The sequence below is a fragment of the Clupea harengus genome, chromosome 5 (genome assembly GCF_900700415.2).
Source record: "Clupea harengus chromosome 5, Ch_v2.0.2, whole genome shotgun sequence".
Lineage (NCBI taxonomy): Eukaryota > Metazoa > Chordata > Actinopteri > Clupeiformes > Clupeidae > Clupea > Clupea harengus.
Window position 1 is genome coordinate 14,101,705 of NC_045156.1, and position 21,450 is coordinate 14,123,154.

General features: G+C 44.3%; 3 protein-coding genes across 3 annotated transcripts in view; all 3 read left to right on the forward strand.

Moving 5' to 3' along the window:
• The window catches only part of LOC105898125 (trypsin-3-like), a 5,053-nt gene extending 4,348 nt beyond the window's left edge, over positions 1-705 (forward strand). The window contains exon 5 of the mRNA XM_031567099.1: positions 515-705. Coding sequence (XP_031422959.1) covers positions 515-685 — 171 coding nt within the window. The 3' untranslated portion in view covers positions 686-705. The remainder of the gene's footprint in view (positions 1-514) is intronic.
• Positions 706-3,030: 2,325 nt separating this feature from the next.
• camk2n1 (calcium/calmodulin dependent protein kinase II inhibitor 1) lies at positions 3,031-5,404 on the forward strand. Its single transcript, XM_012825139.3, has 2 exons — positions 3,031-3,633; positions 4,350-5,404. The coding sequence occupies exons 1-2, from the start codon at positions 3,465-3,467 to the stop codon at positions 4,412-4,414; spliced, it is 234 nt and encodes a 77-aa protein (XP_012680593.1). The 5' UTR covers positions 3,031-3,464; the 3' UTR covers positions 4,415-5,404.
• Positions 5,405-12,115: 6,711 nt separating this feature from the next.
• On the forward strand, positions 12,116-21,031 carry ddx19b (DEAD-box helicase 19b). Its single transcript, XM_012825143.3, has 12 exons — positions 12,116-12,383; positions 13,023-13,077; positions 13,306-13,365; positions 13,554-13,689; positions 13,950-14,042; positions 14,329-14,431; positions 14,532-14,646; positions 14,977-15,154; positions 17,308-17,545; positions 17,962-18,124; positions 18,565-18,756; positions 19,627-21,031. The coding sequence occupies exons 1-12, from the start codon at positions 12,327-12,329 to the stop codon at positions 19,686-19,688; spliced, it is 1,452 nt and encodes a 483-aa protein (XP_012680597.1). The 5' UTR covers positions 12,116-12,326; the 3' UTR covers positions 19,689-21,031.
• The last annotated feature ends 419 nt before the right edge of the window (positions 21,032-21,450 follow it).

Genomic DNA, 21,450 nt, shown 5'->3' on the forward strand with positions numbered 1-21,450 from the left:
GGGTCTACATCAGTATTTTGGGCAATGCGACTTGGCTATTCAGACATAAATATGTCGACGGGGTCAGGTATATTTATAAAAATAAAAAAAGTCAATGGTGAACTGATCAACATAGGCTCATGTCGCGGACCCCCTGCAATGCCGCTCGTTGTGGACCACTGGTTGAAAACCCCTGCTATAGGGACACAATTATATGAATGTCTGAGGGAAAACAGTTGGGGTCTGACACCATTTTAACTCAGAGAGAGAAATGATTTTGTTAAATTATTGTAGGATGCTCGAAGCAGAACAAAGCCATCTGGGAATTTGCTCCTGAAATCCAAACCATGCTTTGTGTACATAATAAATCTTTGTGTACAAATAACACTTGGTCCGTTAAATGTGAATCATCTGAGCCGCCAGCTCACATAGGCAAACAAACATAATCTCAGATATTTCTACATCACCTGCTGCTCACCTGTATGCAGGTGTGTTGCCCTGGCAACAATAAAATGGATGTTGTTCTGGTTTCCAGGGTGATTCTGGCGGCCCACTGGTGTGTGAGGGGCGGGTCTACGGCGTAGTCTCCTGGGGCAACGGCTGCGGCGACGCCAAGTTTCCAGGCGTGTACACATCTGTGGCAAAGTTCCGGCGATGGATTGACCGGACCATCTACAGTTCATTCTCGCGTTGCTTTAAGTATTAATTTGCAAACAGTTTCCATCTTCGCCTTTATTCAGGCAGAGAGGATCGCTATACAAACTTAAGCTTCACTTTGTGTTTTAATACATCTGTTTGAGAGAGTCTCAAGCTGTAGATGGTAAAGACCCAAGAAGGTTCCTTCTAAAAGAGTGAAAATACATTGTGATTTGTCTCTATGGAAATATTAAACTTTGCCTGTTTTTGTAATCATCTAGAAGTGATCATATCTGTGTGATATTATTTAACGTTTCAGTTGAAACAGAAGCCAATCCCTGCGTGAAGTTATAGAATGAGGCTGAAATGGTAATGGAATATGTCCATGTCTTTAGTATAGTATAGTATAGTATATTATAGTATAGTCCTGGAGAACCTTTAAAACCTAATGGAAGGTCTTGACCTTTAGGAATGATGTGTGACACACAGACAGTAGGAAATTGTGTTTAAAATGGATATCATACAATAATGAATGGAGATTGTGACAGGACAGAAATTAGTAAATTCATAAACTCACACATACACACACACACAAACATGTGGCTGGTACACACACACACACACAAACACACACACACACACACACACACACACACACAAACACGTGGCTGGTACACACACACACACACACACACACAAACACGTGGCTGGTACACACACACACACACACACACTTGGCATGTATACACACACACATACACACACGTAACATGTACACACACACCCACACATGTGGGATTTACACACACATACACACACATTCACACACACACACTGTGATACATGGCTTAGTGTTTAACGTTGCTCTGTAAGATCTAAAGGCCTGGAGGCCCACCTGCGAGTGGGTCATGAATCCTCATTGGGTGCGCTGGGACTAGGTGTGCCTCTGCCTGTGACCTGCGGACCGACTGTCTCTGGTTTCAGAGACTTTACTCAATGCCACCTGTAAGCCGATAGCAGCGGGATGGCCTGGACTACATTCACACCAGATTCACACCAACCTATTCCTGCATTTCACGACAGCTCTCTTTAGTCCGCTCGCGTCCCCCTAAAGATGTGGTTTCCCTGCAGAGCATTTAAAAAGCAGAACAATAGGACCTCTACCGGTGTGACAAGCTAACCTTACCACCAGTGGGCATCTTCAAGGGGTCCGATTGCAATGTTTAGGGTGTTACTGTTTTTACTAAATGGCGTTACGACGTCACGGTAAGACTTAAAAAAAGCTTTCAGTCATCTGTACCCAAGGGAAGAAGGGAACCAATACATGCTTCAGTCTTGTGTTCAGAATGCATGAAACTTGATTTCCCCCGACAGAGCTATTGTGATGACAACTTTGTGGATTTAAAGTGAATGTATAGGGTGTTGTTTGACATTTCTATAAAGGAGAGTACACAAAAGATGGATTATTTTGATCAATGAGCATCACAAAGGCAGCTGCAAAAGTCTGGTTATGCTATTTTTTAGGAAGCCAGAGATTCTGTCACTCACTTCATGGTCAAGGCCACTTACTGCAACTACGGTTGTATTCAGAAGATACTGAATAACATATAGAAATACCGCCCCCTGTCGCTGATAGCCTGCGCTCGCAAACGTAACCAAACAACCTAATGGGAATTTCCCACATTGTAATTCTGGTCATTTTTTGTGAGTGTATATGTGGGGGGGCGGGCACTGTGAAAAATGAATGTATTAAATAAGGACACTACCTCAGAGATCCCATCTTCCTGTGTTTATTTTCTGACCTCTGAAATCCCATTCCCCATTTAGGCCTAAAAGGCCCATGGCTGTTGGTCATCATAATACATAGCCTATATAATATGCTTAAAGTTATTTTTACCAATATAATTTTGAATCAATTTCAACATTCAGACCAAAGTTTTAAACAGATGTTACACACGATGTGTTCATCTGTAGGAGTTCGAATGTTGCATTTGTCTTTGAAGGCCATTCTAAATCAATTAACGAGCGAGTTTATCATCCAAACCCCTTTTCTGCAATAGTTCTGTTCAGACATCCCCGGATGCGCCAGGTCATTGCCCACCTACAGGCTGCTACACGGTAAAATGGCACGACACCTGCCTTGAAGTACAAACAAAAATGCTTCAAAACACCTATGTAGTGTTCAACTGCAGTTTGTGTCTTTGTTTTTCTAGCTTGACGACATCTGTTGCAATAAAGCATTTACAACACAAAACGCCGCATTTTCTCAATGTCATTGTTTTGTTCGTCCATTTCCTTACAGCCCTCGGCTGTAAAATACTTATGAACAGCCGAGGAAATTGGCTGATACTGCCAGCGCAAATGTTAAGTTTTCTGTGGATAGGTAGTCTCGCCATTTGTAATTTGTTTGCCTGCACCAGGAAGATCCCGGCTCAGTGACGCGCTTTCTCCATCGGGTCTCGTAGGGATCCGTGTTTTGCATTGCTCCCCAATTTGCATTTCTTTCTCAGATTTTCCGTGTTACGTTCCAGCCGCCCAAAACCTGAGCGCATACCTCCGCAATTGTATGCCTTCCAATTTCCCCAAGTTGCACGTTTGGAAACCACTGGAAAATTTGAATATTGTTTCTATGCGAAGCCAGTGAAGTGGAGAGGGGAAATTCGGAAATTCGCATCCACTTGCTGTTAGGCTACACGTGCTGGAGCTGGAGAGGTAGGCACAATATTATCGCGTCTGAGAACGGCAGTGTGGGAAATTTGCTGTCATTCCACATCGGAATTGAGGATTTCTTTGTGTAGGCTGCCTCATTTGGCTTAAGGGTCGGTTGAGTTAAGACGTTTAAGCTAAATATGTCGGAAGTGCTACCGTACAACGAAGAGAAAATGACTGCTTATGGCAGTGAGGGAGACGAAGACCACCTTTCCTTCACCTGTCGCCTACAAGATACCAATAACTTCTTCAATGGTTCACAAAATAAACGACCTCCAAAGCTTGGACAGATTGGGCGAAGCAAAAGAGGTAATTGTCAAATACATTTTCGACGTGAGATGTAGAAATGTCTTTCATTTCCTCGGTGTTGAACCGTTGCACGTATATTGAGATGGGGATGGCATGAGAGATGTACGACAAAAGGAAATCATATAGTGCGTAATGGCTATGGCTGGATGCCGTTTAAATGCGGTGTTGTTTTTCTTTGCCGTTTTATCCGTGTAGCTATTCTTACATGCGCAGTGGACATGTCAAGCCATGTTCACATTGACAGTTATTTATGTTTTCTTCAAAGGAATTATGCCTTGATGTAATGTGAATTAAGTTTGGGCAGCAGTATATCTAGCCTTTCTGAATATTTTATCTTGACACTATATAATTGCAGTAATCAATTCTTTAACCAAAGCGTGATGTATAAATCTGTGTGTGTGTGTGTGTGTGTGTGTGTGTGTGTGTGTATGTATCTATGTATGTAAATGTCTATCTGCCTCCCTCCCTCTCTCTGCCTCTGTCTCTCTCCCTGTGCATGTGTACGCACAAGCCTGTGATCAGTGCATGTCTGTTGGTGCCAACAGCTTCTCCAAAGCATCTAATGATACAGGGGAATTACCTGAATGTTAACAGGATGGAAGTCATTTAAGACAGCCCATCAGTCAATGTTAATGCACGATTGCTCCGTGTCATGTCAGTGCCTGAGCCTCGCTCAGCACAGCATAGAGTAATCCTTTCCTGCTCTTCATTCGCAGTCATCGAAGATGACACAGGTGCCGAAGGGGCGTTGGAGAAGCCGACAGAGAAATCGAACCCATGAGTGTAGAAGAGAAACACCCCGCAATGGCACCCAAAGACTCTATTTTGTATATTTACCATTGATGGTTTCTACCCAAAGACAGTGTAACAAAGCACCCTTTCCCCTCCAAGGCAGCAAGCACTGAGCGTAACCCTTCGACATCATCGCCACCATGTTCGCTGGACCTGCGTCTGGCTCGGCAGCAAGCAAGCACACTGATCCGCAGACCGGGGGAGTCTGCCCATGTGCATGATGGAGATTTACGTTTTTAAAACAAAAAAAAAGTGCTCACACACACACGCACATAAACACGCACACGAACACTTTTATTTTTCTCTCACACGGAATCTGAAGCAAAGTTGACAGAGTGTGTTTTAGAGAGCGAGAGAGAGAGAGAGAGAGAGACTGCAATAGTTACCTTTTTTGAGGTTTAAGAGTGTGTGTGTATTTTTACACCAGATCAGCATGTTCAGTCTGTGGTTTGGTGCACAAATCCAGGGGATGAGTGTGTGGACGGAGACACTCTCTGATTCTGATAGCAATCGTGACTTTCTTCCAGTGAAGGATGTAAAATGAACACATAGAGGAGAGATATTTATTAAATCTTTGGAAATGTTTTTCAGTGTTTTAAGTCTGAGCAACTGTTTTGTAGGAACAGGATTACAAAGATTTTGTTCAGTTTTTTTTGTTTTGTTTTGTTTTTCTTTTGTAAATGTACTGAATTTTGATGTTGCTTGACCGTTCTAAAACCATCAGCTCCTAACGTCTTTGGCGACAGGTTATTTTATACATTACACATATTTATAAGCTAGCCAGGCTCGTCTGGAAGGTCATTATTACGAATACTAATAATCTAGAGGAACTATTTCTATTGTGTAAAGTACTATTGTAGGTGTGCCAAACCCCTAGTGGCGTCATGTTTCTCCTGTGCACCCTGCACAAGCACATGTTATTTTGGTCATGTTTACAGGGCTTTTTCATATCGGTGGTTAACCCCCCCCCCCCCCCCCCTCCCCCAATGCATGGCAAACCTCAAGACCTCAGACCCTTCTTAATATAACAATGTTGTAGCTGTTTCACATGCATTTCTACCGTAGCATCTGTAATAAAGTTTTTTGAAAACTGGAGCCGTGAAACAACGCGTTTCTTTGGACAGTGCGGCCGTGTCAGATCCTGGCCTGTGTGCGGTGTGTGTGTGTGTGTGTGTGTGTTTGTGTCGTGTGGGGTGTGTGTTGTGTGCGGTGTTTGTGTTGTTTGTGTTGTGTGTGTGTGTGCAGTGTTGTGTGCAGTGTTGTGTGCAGTGTTTGTGTGTGTGCGGTGTGTGTGTGTGTGTTTGTGTTGTGTTAGGCGTGTGTTTTTGTTGTGTGCGGTGTGTGTGTGTTTGTGTTGTCTGCAGTGTGTGTGTGTGTGTGTGCGGTGTGTGTGTTTGTGGTGTATGTGTTGTGTGCGGTGTGGTGTTTGTGTGTGTGTGTTTGTGTTGTGTGCGGTGTTTGTGTGTTTGTGTTGTGTTAGGTGGGTGTGTGTGTTGTGTGTGTTTGTGTTGTGTGCGGTGTTTGTGCTGCCCAGAGACGTGACATTTGCAATGCTGCCTCACTGTTTAAATCATTCATCAGCTGGGAGGAGCCTTTTGTCAGTGTACAGCATTTTTAAACTGTGTCTGCCCAGATCTCTCACACATACATGCACACACACACACACACATATGCGCGCATACCCATGCCCAGATGGATGTGAAAGGCAGGCCATGCCCCAATGAATGCCATCTGCAAACATGTGTAAAGAGTGGAGTGGGGCTCTGGGGTGAGTTTGCCAATCCCGGCTCAGCTCACAATCAGAAGAAGCAGCACCCGGGTTAGGTGCCATGGCAACGGATGCACCTAGCATGCAGTCAGTCAGAGAGAGAGAGGGAGAGATAGAGAGAGAGAGAGAGAGGGAAGGCTTCAGTGCAGAACTGCTCGAGATGATAGGAATCTTCCAAGGAATGTGCCCAAACGCCTTTCTGATGCAGGGTCTGTTTGTTGTCCTGTCCTGTCCTTGTGATGTTCACAACTCGGAGTCTTTCGTATGTTAATCACACCTTTGAATTGGATGATTTTTGATACATACCCCAGTAGACTGATGGGACTTGTATGTGCCCCTGTAATTCAGTCCTAGTTGCGATTTCTTACAATATAAAGGATAAATTCAATAGTCTTTGGGAGCGGCATCCTATAAGGGCTGATTCTGTGTTGATGTCACGCAAACATTGGTATTCAGATAAATCTTGGTGGCTATTTCTAGTTACTTCTGTACATCAGCATAATGTTTATTGAGTCTGAAATGGAAGGAGGCCAGCGTTTGCATGCTCTTATTTTAGAAGCAACCAACCAGTGGGGAGGTGTTTGCATCTTCACAGACATTATTGCCATGCACTCAAGTCGGGCACTAAGTAGACCTAATAAGTAGACCTAATTAATCCTCTCGTTTCAGTCTGGGCCTAACAATATCATTTGACAGCTACCAGTGCTCTATAAAATACCCTGCTGCTTTATGAGGTCTGTGAGAGTTTAGCTGCCAAGTTCAGTGCTTTCAGAAATGGCTTCACACAGACGTGTTTGTTTATTAATATATTTAATAAATACAAAGCGTTGACATGCTGACATGCAACGTCCCTCCATGATGATGCGATCAATCGCGCCAGAAGATCCATCCAATTTCTTATCAATTTCAAATTGTGGAAACTGGATTTCACACAACAGAGAAGGAAAAGGTTACAATGAGATCCATTACGGAGCTGTTTTTAAGCAGGCTCTAATAAAAGCCAGGCAGACGAGGGAAGTTGGGGGGGGGGGGGGGGGGTCTGGCTGTGAAAGGGCTCTCCTGGACGCTACAATGCTAGTGGCCTTTGCGAGGCAGAGCTCGTAAAAGACAGAGGCACCGTCACAAAGAGGCCCAGAGGAGATGCCTTGTGTCGGCCGAGGCTATCGGAGAGGTTACGTAATCTGGGGCTTCGGTGGAGGTTTGCTAGGGCAGCACGAGGTCACTCCGATGTGAGACGGGGGGGGGGGTTCTCACTCTCTCTCTCTCTCTCTCGCACACGCACACACACACACACACACACACAGACACACAGACACACAGACACACAGACACACAGACACACACACACACACAGACACACACACACACACACACACACACACACACACACACACACTACCCCTGCTTGGCCACACATATAGCTGAAGCTGCAGAGGGAAATGAGTGTGGGTGGGAAGGGGACAGGAATAGTCCTGAGTGTGTGTATAACCCGGGCAACCGCAGGGGAAACCACTAGTCACCGCTGGCACCGGGGATGAGGCAACACAGCGACATTTAAATGCCCCCATGGCGTGTTCTGTTGCCCTCCCAGAGGCCTCCTCCCCCTGGCGGCAGGTTCATCCACTCTGCAGGTCTCCCGTGAAATCCCCCTTTGTTCCCCCCGTGACGACCTCCCACAGAAGCACCACCTGACGCTGTTCCACTCATGGAAACTTGTTGTGTGGGGTTATTGCATTGATGTTGGCCACAGCATTTTTCCTATTATACACTACCCAGAGCTGTGACCTTTGCTGAGGTCATACATCTGAGGAGTAAAAAGGGAATGATGGATGTTCATGTCAATGTATTACAAGTTCCCAATATTGCCTAGAACTACAATCAATAGATCAATCAATAGACTGCTCTCATTTGCAGATTCTTTGCTTATGCCCATAAGATCTATGATTCAGCTGGTGCACAGAAACCTACTAGAACAAAAGGTGATGACAGTGAACATGACTGAGAAAGTCCTTGTGCGCGGAGCTGTTGCACGGTGTCGCACATTGCCTGTTGTTTTCACAGCGCTCCGTGTTAGCACACAGCGAGGCGTACTCAATATGGGAACCAGGCTCACAACAGAGACATGCTGTTGGCTGGCTGGACTGTTGCCATAGTAACCATTACAGGTTTTTGCTCTCTTGGCTGCTGCAAAGTCGTCGGGGGGAAAGAGATGGGAGAGAGAGAGAGCAGGAGAGAGAGAGAGCAGGAGAGAGAACGGGAGAGAGAGAGAGAGCAGGAGAGAGAACAGGAGAGAGAGAGAGAGAGGGAACAGGAGAGAGAGAGAGAGAGAGAGGGAACAGGAGAGAGAGAGAGAACAGGAGAGAGAGAGGCTTTAAGAGCAGAATTTTGGTGCAGGGGCATGGTGAAGTCTGAGTGTGCACCTTATGCCTCTGTGTGTTTGCCATGTGAGCGTGTGTGTGTGTGTGTGTGTGTGTGCAGTGTGTTTGCCGTGTGTGTGTGTGTGTGTGTGTGTGTGCAGTGTGTTTGCCGTGTGTGTGTGTGTGTGTGTGTGTGTGTGTGTGTGTGCGTGTGTGCGGTGTGTTTGCCATGTGAGCGTGGTGGCATATAAAATTCCCATGATTGTAAATGTTTTTTTCCCCTTGAGCAGCTCGCTGCTTCTCCGCTGAAGTGGAATGAATAATGTAATGCTCGCCTGCAGACGTGTATGGTTCTTTTAGAATAAAGAAATCCCCCATCGCACAGATCCTTATCCACTCATGCAGTAATGATGACTATACGCATCTTTATCCTGCTTTACGCACGCCCTACACACTGATCTGTCTAGCTGATTTACCTAGAGCTGAATTGTCCTTCATCGGTTGTTCATAGTGAGCCCTTTGAGAGACCACTGTAAAACTCAGCTTCACAGATTAGAACCTCAGCCAGTCAGCCAGTGAAATGGCAGCACCCCTGCGTGCCTCTGTGTTATGTAAAGCGTGAGTGTATGTGTGTGTGTGTGTGTGTGTGGTGTGTGTGTGTGGTGTGTGTGGTGTGTGTGGTGTGTGAGTGTGTGGTGTGTGGTGTGTGTGTGTGTGTGTGTGTGTGTTTGTGTGTGCTTGTGGTGTGTGAGTGTGAGTGTTTGTGGTGTGTGTGGTTTGTGTGTGAGTGTGGTGTGTGAGTGTGAGTGTGAGTGTGTGGTGTGTGTGTGCGTGTGGTGTGTGAGTTTGTGTGTGTGTGGTGTGTGGTGTGTGTGTGTGTGTGTGGTGTGTGGTGTGATGTCTCTGTGTGTGTGTGTGTCTGTGTGTGTGTGTGTGTGTGTGTGTGTGTGTGTGTGTGTGTGTGTGCATGTGCGTGTGGTGTGTGAGTTTGTGTGTGTGTGGTGTGTGGTGTGAGTGTGTGGTGTCTGTGAGTGTGAGTGTGAGTGTGAGTGTGAGTGTGTGTGTGTGTGCGTGCGCGCGTGTGTTTGTGAGTGTGAGGTGTGTGTGTGTGGTGTGTGTGAGTGTGGTGGGTGTGTGTGGTGTGTGGTGTCTGTGCGTGTGTGTGTGTGAGTGTGTATGTGTGGTGTGTGGCTGTCGGCTGTTGGCTGTGCTGGGCTTGTTCGGGGGGGGGGGGGGGGGGGGGGCTGATCAGATCTGATTAGTTCCTTGTGAATTACTGAGCTCTTCCGTTCCTGACAAGAGGAGCAAGCACTTGTGTGATTGTGTGATGTCACGCCAACACAGGGCTGACATCACACAATCTCATGCCGGATATCATTTTCAAGATGAAGCCGACGCATTCAGCGGCCTTCACAGGCAGAATAGGGAGTCTGTCAGACCCGGAGCAAGACGGCATGTAACTAAGCCAGGAACATGAATAAAACATACTGCCCCAGATGAGAGTCAACCACTGGTCACCGGGTTAGTTCTGTTCAGAGAACCCACCTGCCCCGTACCCCAAAACAATCAAACAGAGCAGTGTCATGCAGTTTGTGTAGGCTGAAACACTGAAGTTTGTGTAGCCATTACATTTTAAATTTAAATTAAACACTTGTGTGATCGTGAGGGCGACTGCAAACACGACGGGACGCTGGAAGGAAAGCAGAGGTAGGAGTGGAGGATCAGAGAGAGAATTTTATCTTAATTGGTGCTTAGCTCACAGAGATGACGAGGAAAACTGAGGCGACCACTTGTTTTTGAATAAGAGGACGCAAAGGAAGATTAAATGTCAGCTTTACAAAAGACCTTATGCATTATCCATGCACTGTTTCTTTGGCTGTATCAATAAATTATTACAGAATTCGTGTATCAGCACAAATGGAACAACCTCAATTTCTGCAGAAATCCATAACAGTATTATATCAGTGGTTAATATCAAACATGGGAATAAAACTAATTCTGTTCCAGGACTGTAAAGCACATGGACCCAGGTGGTTTGTATTTTGTCATTAACTTAATGATCTAATTTAGCTTGAACACTGTGACTAAGAAAAATAAAGTCATGTACATATTTTCCCTGAATCATGCAACCCTCCTTGTGTGTATGGGGTAGTGCTTAATCCCTCATATATGAAATATAATACATGAATCAATGTAAAAAATCAAATTCATATTCCTCCCACAAAATGAATGTTTTCTGTGTCATAATTACCCGTTCATACCCGGTTAATTACTTTGACCCTGGAGTTTCTGTAAAATATAATGCCAACTGCCAACGGCTGATTCTTCTAAAGCTTAAACTCGGACTCCTACATATTGTGTTCCTATATGTTACTCCATGCTGTTCTTTTAGAGAAAAGGTCTTTAAGTCTTTTTAAGTCTCTTGGCTTCAGTGAATCTTTAAACTTCATTACGCAAAGGTTTGGCTGAACTCAGAAAATACCTGGCATTTATTTGAGCCCTGGTCAATGCCAAGAGATAAGGAAGATGCACAAGGGCATATTCATTTAAATGTCTCTTTGTCATTAGCGCTTGTCGAAGAGTAATCACTCATTAAAGAAAGATGTTGGACACAGATCAGTCTTCTTTTCCATAAGCCAAGGCCGCTGCTCCCCCTCCTCGTTTCGATCAGTCGAACAAGAACAGAAAAGTCCAAAATCAATTCATCATTTAATCCTGCAGCATCCCTAGAAGGCCTTGCTTTCAGAGGTGACTGTCTCCATCTTGATAGGGAAATGGATCGTGCCTTTGACCTACATACAGAGCAAAGTATCCTGAAGGTACTGGAGGCTTCTTCGGTTGGCAAGGGAGGTAACATAATGATTCACGCTATTTGTTGACCAAAGGAAAACATAGGCAAAGTCCCTTAAACATATAGATGGATAATGGATTGACACTGATACAAAGTAATCATACTGGGCAATAGCCACCCTAATGGATTGATTCACTGATACAAAGTTGTAATGCAATAGCCAACATACTGGGTTGATCTGTGTTGCTTCAGAATGATCAGTGTTTATCGTTCTCCAATCTCCAACCAACCATACTATGGTGGAAACAGCTCCTGGCTGTGTGAAGAACTGCTTGTTCTATATTCCAGACAGTAGAACAAAATGTGATCAAATAGGATCAAATATGTGGCTGGTAAAATACATCACAAAGTATACTTAAGTTGAAAGTCCCCAGCTAAGAGTGGAAAATGTAGGTGAATATAGTCAGTCATTTTCCCATTCACTTATTTTGCCTCTAAGTACATTGGGGGTTCTGTTTTTGACATAGTTGTTGAAAATGTGCTGGGTCCTCATCTTACTTCCTCACTGCTCATTGCTTTGTTAGAAGGCCAGTCTACTGAATTTGTTGAAGGGTGTAGGGCTTATTTGTACTTCATTCGTGCTCCAATGCAGTATTAATGTTGACAGTCAATTAAAGTGTACGTCACATTCACATTCAATTAATTAAAATGTTACAAACGTGCAATCGTATTTGTCCACATAACACAAACGTAGTAGGAACCAGGTGACTCTACAACCCGATTTTCCCGCCGGAAGGCATCAGTGCTACACACACACTCGCGAGTGTAGATTCCACCGCACGCCATTGTACGAATCTCTCCCTTGTCAGCGCTGTGTTTTAAGTAAACTGCTTGAAAGAAACGGACCGCCCAGTGTAGCTTAAAAAGTATTTTTAAAAGCGGGTTATTGTTTTACATAGATAAAGTTTTTAGAGACACGGCCACCATGGCGACTGATTCCTGGGCCCGTGCTGTTGATGAGCAAGAAGCTGCCGCTGATTCGGTAAGTAAAAAGCATGCACTTTACCTTGCTAGCTTGCCGGCTAATGCGCCAGAAAAGGCCCCATAGTTAGCCATTTGAGTAAGAGCTGTCTATAACCCCAGCGATTCTAATCCTGAAATATATTTACACTTTAAGGAATGTAACAGAAAATAACGCCATGGTTTACTAGCAATCTGACTAGCCTGTTACTTTTTTGTCTAGCATCATAATCCTGTTGTTATTTAGCAAGCTAACTAGCTCACGTTAGGCAACTGCCGTTAACTTACAGTAAGTTATACCTAACTTAATGGCGTTATTTTTTTTTAGACAAGCTAGTTAACTACCAAACTATTTCACAAGGAAGCTGATAATAACTCCAGTTAGCCCCTGGGTAACATTGTGCGTGCTATCGGGGATAGCTATCGCGAGCTAGGTATAGTAGAAGCTTATCAAAGCCGGCGTGTCTGTCCTAACTCGCCCCGGGCTTTGCAGCAGTATTCCTCTTCAATAGAGACATCATTTAGCCGTATTTTACAGTTCCAACTCATAAAGGCTCGTCTTTGTTTCTGTCACCTACTTGTGATCAAGAGGAAGATTTTGGTCTAGCGCCTAGCCTTGTCTCTGGCCAGTGCAGTAATGTGATTTTCTTTAAATTGGCAGATCAGTACCCTGCAAATTAGTGAGAAGGAAGACAAACCCAAACCCGAGGAGAATGGTGAGAGTTCCACGGTTCGGCCTTTGCCATGACTGTCGTTTGTATGGACGGCTCATGTCCTTAAGTTAATACTAACGGACCTGTGGTCGATCATAGACTGTAGTCGTGATGGGGCAGCGTGTTTCCCTATTACATTTGCAATGTACTCACCCTCTTCCAAACACATAATCATGTTCTGTAGTAAATGTAACGTCATGTTTATGTATGTGCCTGCTTGATTTCTCCTAGGTACAGGTACAGTTACAGTTAAGGCCGAGGGAGAGGCTAAGACGGAGGATGATGATAAAGGTAGGAAGGACGAAAGAACCTGCCAGTGTGGATCTTCTGCATGATTCTGATTCGTCATTGTTATTATATTAGGAAAACACACATCTTGATTTACGTTTCATTTTATGACATTGAAGGGGTTTAATGGTGTTTGGGAACCCTAAGATGCAGAAAGCCACTGTAACGGTTGTATGATGTGTGTTCCACAGATGATAAGGCAGCACAGTCCTTGTTAAACAAGTTGATTCGAAACAACCTGGTGAACACAAACAATCAAGTGGAGGTTCTTCAGCGTGATCCGAACTCGCCGCTCTACTCCGTCAAGTCGTTTGAGGAGCTGCGGCTGTAAGTGGGCTTCTGTGTCTGTCATGCCTAACCTAATTTACCTGCTTATATTTACCATGGACTTTTTTTTTTTTTTGTATAGCCTGGTTTTTAGGAACTTAGCATCATGTGACTCATTAGATGATGTTGCTAAGCGTAAACTACAGTCAATTGTCGCTGTATAGTTTTTATGGTGGCTGAACTAGCACTCGTGGTGTTCTGACGTAAACGTCAAAATCCTGCTGATGTTCTCATCCGCCGCTGGCGTTGCCTCTCCATAGAAAACCACAGCTGCTCCAGGGAGTCTACAACATGGGCTTCAACCGGCCGTCAAAGATCCAGGAGAACGCCCTGCCTATGCTGCTGGCTGAGCCGTGAGTACTTAGAAGAGCCTGTGAATGAAGGATAAGGCTACACCAGCATAAATGAACGATTGTAATTTAACATCTCAAATGTTAATATAAAGTGATTTTAGACGTTCAGTTAAACGTTCAGTTAAAATCGTTCATTTATACAAGTGCAATCTTTTTCTTTCAAAGTCTTGACATAGAACTTATTATATATTGATTGATTGATTATTAAATATTGATTACAGCCCACTTTCCCCCTGTTGAACAACGCCCTCATATTCATCCTCACCCTCCTCCTCCTCTCCCTCAGCCCACAGAACCTGATCGCCCAGTCCCAGTCGGGTACAGGAAAAACAGCCGCCTTCGTCCTGGCCATGCTCAGCCGCGTAGATCCAGCCAACAAATGGCCGCAGGTAAGGCCTGCTTGGCGTGCTTGTGCCGTAATGTTAATGCTGAAGTTAGTCTTGTTTCTTAAGCCCTACGGACTGACAAACTCTGCACCCCTCTCCGCAGTGTTTGTGTGTGTCGCCCACGTACGAACTGGCTCTGCAGACTGGAAAGGTCATTGAAACGATGGGGAAGTCCTACCCAGAGGTCAAACTCATCTATGGAATCCGTGGAAACAAATGTAAGGATCAATCATGTCTGAAAAGCTTATTTGGGCTGTACTTTTGCTACAAGTGGTTTTGGCAGATGTCCTATTGAAATGAGGGCGTTAGCTTTCTGTTATACCCCGGTCGTTAAAAAATGACCGGGGTATAACCGATTGGCTGGCAGATGTCACTGTGTGTGTGTGTGTGTGTGTGTGTGTGTGTGTGTGTGTGTGTGTGTGTGTGTGTGTGTGTGTGTGTGTGTGTGTGACTGGACACCAAAGAAGTAGATGAAGTGAATTCGGTCCAGTTTCAGTTGCTTGTGCATGTGAATGCTAAGTGAAGTGTCTGGTTTTGTTTTTGTGCAGTGGATAGGGGGACTCAGCTGCAGGAGCAGATTGTGATTGGCACGCCCGGCACGGTCTTGGACTGGTGTCTGAAGTTCAAGTTCATCGACCCCAAGAAGATCCGGGTGTTTGTGCTGGACGAGGCCGACGTCATGATCGCCACACAGGGCCACCAAGACCAGAGCATCCGCATCCAGAGGTGAGTGGAGTTCAAAGGTCAGAGCATCCGCATCCAGAGGTCAGTGGAGTTCAAAGGAGCAGAGCAGCGTAAATTAAAAGTGGAGTTGAGTTTAAAAGGACCATATTCGGAATTAAACAAGGGGGATGCCTGAATTCCAAAGCGGTATGATGGTTTGAGACTACCAGAGGTGAGGGGAGTTTAAAGAGGAGTATATTTGGAATTAAACTAGGGGAACGCCTGAAGTCCAAAGCAGTATGATGGATTGAGCGGTCGTGCTCTTTGAGTTGAACTGCTGAGAGTTGTTGAGTTGCTGTTAGCTGTTTGCCATGACATAGTGGCCGTGTGGTGCAAAGAAAAGCACTGCACTGATGTCACTTTGGTGTCTGAGAGCGAGATTAGTATCATGATATGGTGGCGCTGCTTTTTGTATTATTTTTTGTTTGTGAGGGATGGTCGGTTTGCTGTTGAATTTGGCCGTGGGTCATTAACTGATGTTAAACCCAGAGAGATTGGCTAAGCCGGCATGATTGACAGGTCTGATTGATTGACATGTCTGATTGAAGGTGTCAGTGAAGTGGAAAGTTAGGAAAGACTTAAAAATGGCTAACTGGTCAAGCTAGCAAGACTGGCATTGGTTGGTCCTGAAGGTTTAGGCTACTTCAGGGTATTTGAATCATTTGCACTCGTCTTGGGCCATTCATTCCCCATTGGGCACTTACAGGTACACTACCGTTCAAAAGGTTGGGGTCTCCCAGACAATTTCGTGTTTTCCATGGAAACTCACACTTTTATTTATCAAATGAGTTGCAAAATGAATGGAAAATATAGTCAAGACATTGACAAGGTTAGAAATAATGATTTTTTTATTTATTACAAATCTCACACTTTACCAGCACCAAAGCAGCCCCAGACCATCACATTACCTCCACCATGCTTGACAGATGGCGTCAGGCACTCTTCCAGCATCTTTTCACCTGTTCTGCGTCTCACAAATGTTCTTCTGTGTGATCCAAACACCTCAAACTTTGATTCGTCTGTCCATAACACTTTTTTCCAATCTTTCTCTGTCCAATGTCTGTGTTCTTTTGCCCATATCAATATTTTCTTTTTATTGGCCAGTCTCAAATATGGCTTTTTCTTTGCCACTGCCTAGAAGGCCAGAAGGCCCGGAGTCGCCTCTTCACTGTAGATGTTGACACTGGCGTTTTGCGGGTAAAGAAGCTGCCAGTTGAGGACCTGTGAGGCGTCTTTCTCAAACTAGAGATTCTAATATACTTGTCTTCTTGCTGAGTTGTGCACCGGGGCCTCCCACTTCTCTTTCTACTCTGGTTAGAGCCCGTTTGTGCTGTTCTCTGAAGGGAGTAGTACACACCGTTGTAGGATATTTTCAGTTTCTTCGCAATTTCTCGCATGGAATAGCCTTCATTTCTAAGAACAAGAATAGACTGGCGAGTTTCACATGAAAGTTCTATTTTTCTGGCCATTTTGAGAGTATAATCGAACCCACAAATGTGATGCTCCAGTTACTCAACTAGCTCAAAGGAAGGCCAGTTTTATAGCTTCTCTCACCAGCAAAACAGTTTTCAGCTGTGCTAACATGATTGCACACGGGTTTTCTAATCATCCATTAGTCTTCTAAGGCGATTAGCAAACACAATGTACCATTAGAACACTGGAGTGATAGGTGTATAGAGGCCCATTTTCAGCAACTATGTAGATATTTCATTAAAAACCAGACGTTTCCACCTAGAATAGTCATTTACCACATTAACAATGTATAGAGTGTATTTCTGATTAATTTAATGTTATCTTCATTGAAAAAAAAACTGCTTTTCTTTAATAATAAGGACATTTCTAAGTGACCCCAAACTTTTTAACGGTAGTGTATATTTGCTGTATGCTAAAAGCATTGGGATTTTAGCCAGCGACGCCCTCTTAAGCCACTTCCAATTGGAAACAGTTTGTCTTTCTTCGTTTTTGGGTTTGTTTTTCTTGTGTTTTATGTATGGATATGTGTGCTGAGAATTTTATTTTGCTGTGTCTGTAATGGATGTTAATGTAACTATAACATTTTCTTTTCATTGTCTCGTGCTTACTGTCTTGGATCAATAAACAATACGTAAAAAAAAAAAAGGAAACTCACGTTTTTTCCCCCCGCTCCTCGTCACCAGGATGTTGCCCAAAAACTGTCAGATGCTGCTGTTCTCCGCCACGTTTGAGGAGTCTGTGTGGAACTTCGCCAAGAGGATCGTCCCCGACCCCAACATCATCAAGCTGAAGCGGGAGGAGGAGACGCTGGACACCATCAAACAGTACTACGTCAACTGCAACAGCAAGGAGGAGAAGTTCCACGCTCTGTGCAACATCTACGGTGCCATCACCATCGCCCAGGCCATGATCTTCTGCCATGTAAGAATAATTATAATAATAATAATAATACTTTCATTTTATATAGTCCTTTTCTAGGTACTCAAAGACGCTTACTGTAAGAGAGCGCAAGCATGCACACGGTGGGATGCATGGACAATTCACATAGAGAATGGGGGGGGGGGGGGGGGTGGAATGAAGATATGAAACATTGGTAGTCTTTATGTGTATAATTTAGCACCTGAGGGCCTGTTGTCATTTATATTCTTGCTCACCTGCTATTGAGGAAAATCTTCAGTCATATGAGGGTTTCAGGTGATCTGTGGAAATGATACAAGTCTGCTATGCCCCTTTGTAGACTGAAGGGGCACCAGTACATTTTCCACCGTGAAATGAGGTGCTCTCGGATCTACTTGGATCATTTTACTGATCTGTAAACTGCTCTGATGCATCCTCAGACCAGGAGAACAGCAGGCTGGCTGGCAGGAGAGCTGTCAAGGGAGGGCCACCAGGTGGCGCTCCTGAGTGGAGAGATGCAGGTAGAGCAGAGAGCCGCGGTCATCGAGCGTTTCCGTGACGGCAAGGAAAAAGTGCTGGTCACCACCAACGTGTGTGCCAGAGGTAAGATTATAACCCAATACACCAATTCAGTGAATCTCCCGCCATGGACCTCTAGCTATCTCTGTTCTGTGTTCATACATAGGTCCTGTACGTGGTAAACAAAGTGACCGGTCAAAAAGCGCTCCTGCTGCAAGCTTGCTTCAGGAGCAGGGAAGGGTGTATTTGACTGGCTGTAGTATACGTCAACATGTTGATCTTATATCAACAACCTTGGATTAAGGCCAGAATTGAGGACTAGCCTTTAAATTATTGAATTATGAAGAGGCTTTAACTGGCGTCACGCAATAATGTCGTATAGTTACCTATTCCAACAATAGTCATATGCAGGAGTTATCTATTCCAGCAGTAGTCATATGGTGAAGTTTAAACACCTTTACTTTAAGAAAAAGCTTCCAAAATTCCTTATAAACATACCACTGCCATGTCTCTTTCACCCACAGGCATCGACGTGGAACAGGTTTCCGTGGTGATTAACTTTGATTTGCCAGTGGATAAAGATGGGAACCCTGACAACGAGACGTACCTGCACAGGATCGGGAGGACAGGGCGTTTTGGCAAGAGAGGACTTGCCATCAATATGGTGGACAGCAAGTCCAGCATGAACATCATGAACCGGATCCAGGAACACTTCAGTAAGTACTGGAACACTGAAGAGAACTCTTTGTGTTAGCAGCTGGTCCAGCTTCAGTCCCCTTGTCATTGCATATGATAGTAAAGCCGAACTAAAGCGGCCCCCACCCTCATTTAGATGGAGTCACTAAAGCAGGGCCCACACCATCATTTAGATGGAATCACTAAAGCAGGGCCCACACCATCATTTAGATGGAATCACTAAAGCAGGGCCCACACCATCATTTAGATGGAATCTTCATAGGGTACTTTCTCTGCTCACCTGTTTGTGTTGCCGATCACTGACTTTTATAGACGTGTTTTATGAGTGTGTATGCTCACATTAGTGTCAGTAAATCAGTGGTGTCATTGTCAAAGGGTGCCCTGCAATGAAACGCTTGGGAACCACTGCACTAGATGTTCAGTGCCATAGAGAGAGATGTTAGCGAAAGAACCACAGGAATGTCAGAATAATGGCGGCATCGTGAATCTTCCCTCAGTGCCTTTAAAATACACTACATGATAGTCTTGTGCAACTATGAGAAGTGGAAAAGACCATTCACTACACTAATGATTAGGGGGGGGGGGGGGGGGGGACGGATAGAAATATTCTGTTTAAAAAAGGGCATGCACACAGCATTAGACAATGGATTACCATATTAGTTAACATTTTAGATTTTTATAGATTTGGAGTTGAGTTGTAGGACAAGGCACTGTAGCAATTTCACACCCCAGTCCTTGGCTAGTCTTGACTTGTTCGACTCGCAAGGTAGTCACATCCTCCCTTCCCAAAGTACTTTCAGTCTGGCAGTGAGCCTCTGCAGGGACAAGCTTTCAATATATGCCGTTTAGTGTAAACGCCACATGTCTCTCCCTGTGTGTCATCCTCACAGAAAAGAAGATCGAGAAGCTGGACACGGACGACCTGGACGAAATCGAGAAAATTTCCAACTGAGAACGGAGCTGGGTGGCAGCGGTACTTTTGTTTCCTCCGCACGGGACTGTCTTGCACAGAGTTTTAATTTTACGAGCTCAAGTCTCCGACGACCACGTACACACCTGTGGAGATGTCTTATCTCAAAAATGGTCCTTTTAAAATTAGTTATTTTTTTTCATGTCATGACAATGTTTTCACTCTTTGTACCTCTAGATGAAAACCTCAGCACTAGCGTTGCTAAGGTTGAGTTGTTTGTTAGAAAGAAATTTGAATAGAAACAAACAAACAGCGAGTCGACGTGAGCGCTACTCAACTCTGGTCCTGCCGGGTCCCCTCATGTTCGCTCGCGTTTCTGGCTCTAGGTCAATGGAACATTTATGGCATCATGTGGATCTGATCCCGGTTTTAAATCATTGATTGTAACGACAGAATCACAAGTCCAAGGATGACTCTGGGAACTTGATCCCATTTTGGAATCATTTCCTAAAAAACAGTGATATATTTTGTTTTGTTGAATTTTTAAAAAAGAAAACTGCTTTTTTGGCATGAATTACTCAAATAAGATAAAACATGAATGTGAAGATGCCTATTACAGTTTTGGACGTTCAAGCGATGGAACAACATCATGTCCGTTCTGTCTCAGAGTTTGACCCTCTGTTCTGAGGATAACTAAATATGGATCAGTTTCGGCGAGTCTGTTGCCCGAGTCCACAGCGATGTCTGTGTGCGTAGAATTATGCCAAAGAGATCGACTGGGAACGCCTCTAACAAGGCAAATTGAAATCACTCCAGGATTCGGTTCAGTAATGACTCCATTGTAGTAGAAGAAGTACAAAGAGTGAAAACATGAGCATGCTGTTGCTCCGTGAAGCCTACAAACTCAGAAGCAGAGAAGGATGAAGGATTGGGTCAGACTGACTGGACACAGCCACCATCAAACGGGTCAGACTGACTGGACACGGCCACCATCAAACGTGTGTTTCTGAAGTCCATAAGACGAGGCCAGTTTCTGAGCGGATCAGCGTCTCCGTTCCTCCGCTGGTCACCTGTAGGTCTGCGCAGACTAGCGTGGACGGCCAAAGCAAGTCATTTTCATTCGTTTTTAGATTCATTTTTTTCTTCCATCATTTGTCAGTCTTTTCCTGAAGAGCTGAACTGTGTTCATTTGCAAAGTGCATTCATCCCGTTCTTCATTTACTTTGGGTGTTTTTTTTTTTTTTTTTTTCTCATCTAAATCACGATTGATTGACAAGCAGTCAGTATTGTTGCTGTTACAACTAAGCTCTTTCCTAGTCCTATCAGAAAGGACCCTTGTGTATCAGGCCCTCTTAAATCATTGTAATAAAGTTTGTCTACATACAGGAAGTGAGGTCACTAAGAGCATGAGTTTTAGTAGTAAGGTTGTCCTTGCAGACACACTCAAGAAAGCCAATGAGTTGATTTGGATTAGGATTTGGTCTTGGCAAACTTGTTAAGCATTCTCACTGCCGAGGTCACACACCTATACGGTATTCACGCACCCCACATGAGATACTCACAGAACGCCACGTCAGAGACTGTGCTCTGCTCGTTTTATTTATTTATTGTTAAACTCATGTTCGATGAATGCTGGACCCACACCAAAAAAAAAGACTATGCTTGATTTGTAGGAACACAAAATATTCTCAAAATATTCCAATACCCTTTATTATTTTTATTCCATCTCACTCTTATTGGCATCGATGCAAATAGGGGCTTTTCCTTCTTGCCATCATAACACTCCTCCGGGCCGGAAAGGGAG

Bases quoted from the DNA above. Each gene is read 5' to 3' on its own strand.
- camk2n1 (XM_012825139.3), top strand. From the start codon at position 3,465: ATGTCGGAAGTGCTACCGTACAACGAAGAGAAAATGACTGCTTATGGC. The intron at 3,634-4,349 runs GTAATTGTCAAA...CTTCATTCGCAG, and splicing joins GATTGGGCGAAGCAAAAGAG to TCATCGAAGATGACACAGGT.
- ddx19b (XM_012825143.3), top strand. From the start codon at position 12,327: ATGGCGACTGATTCCTGGGCCCGTGCTGTTGATGAGCAAGAAGCTGCC. The intron at 15,155-17,307 runs GTGAGTGGAGTT...CCTCGTCACCAG, and splicing joins CAGAGCATCCGCATCCAGAG to GATGTTGCCCAAAAACTGTC. The intron at 18,125-18,564 runs GTAAGATTATAA...TTTCACCCACAG, and splicing joins CACCAACGTGTGTGCCAGAG to GCATCGACGTGGAACAGGTT.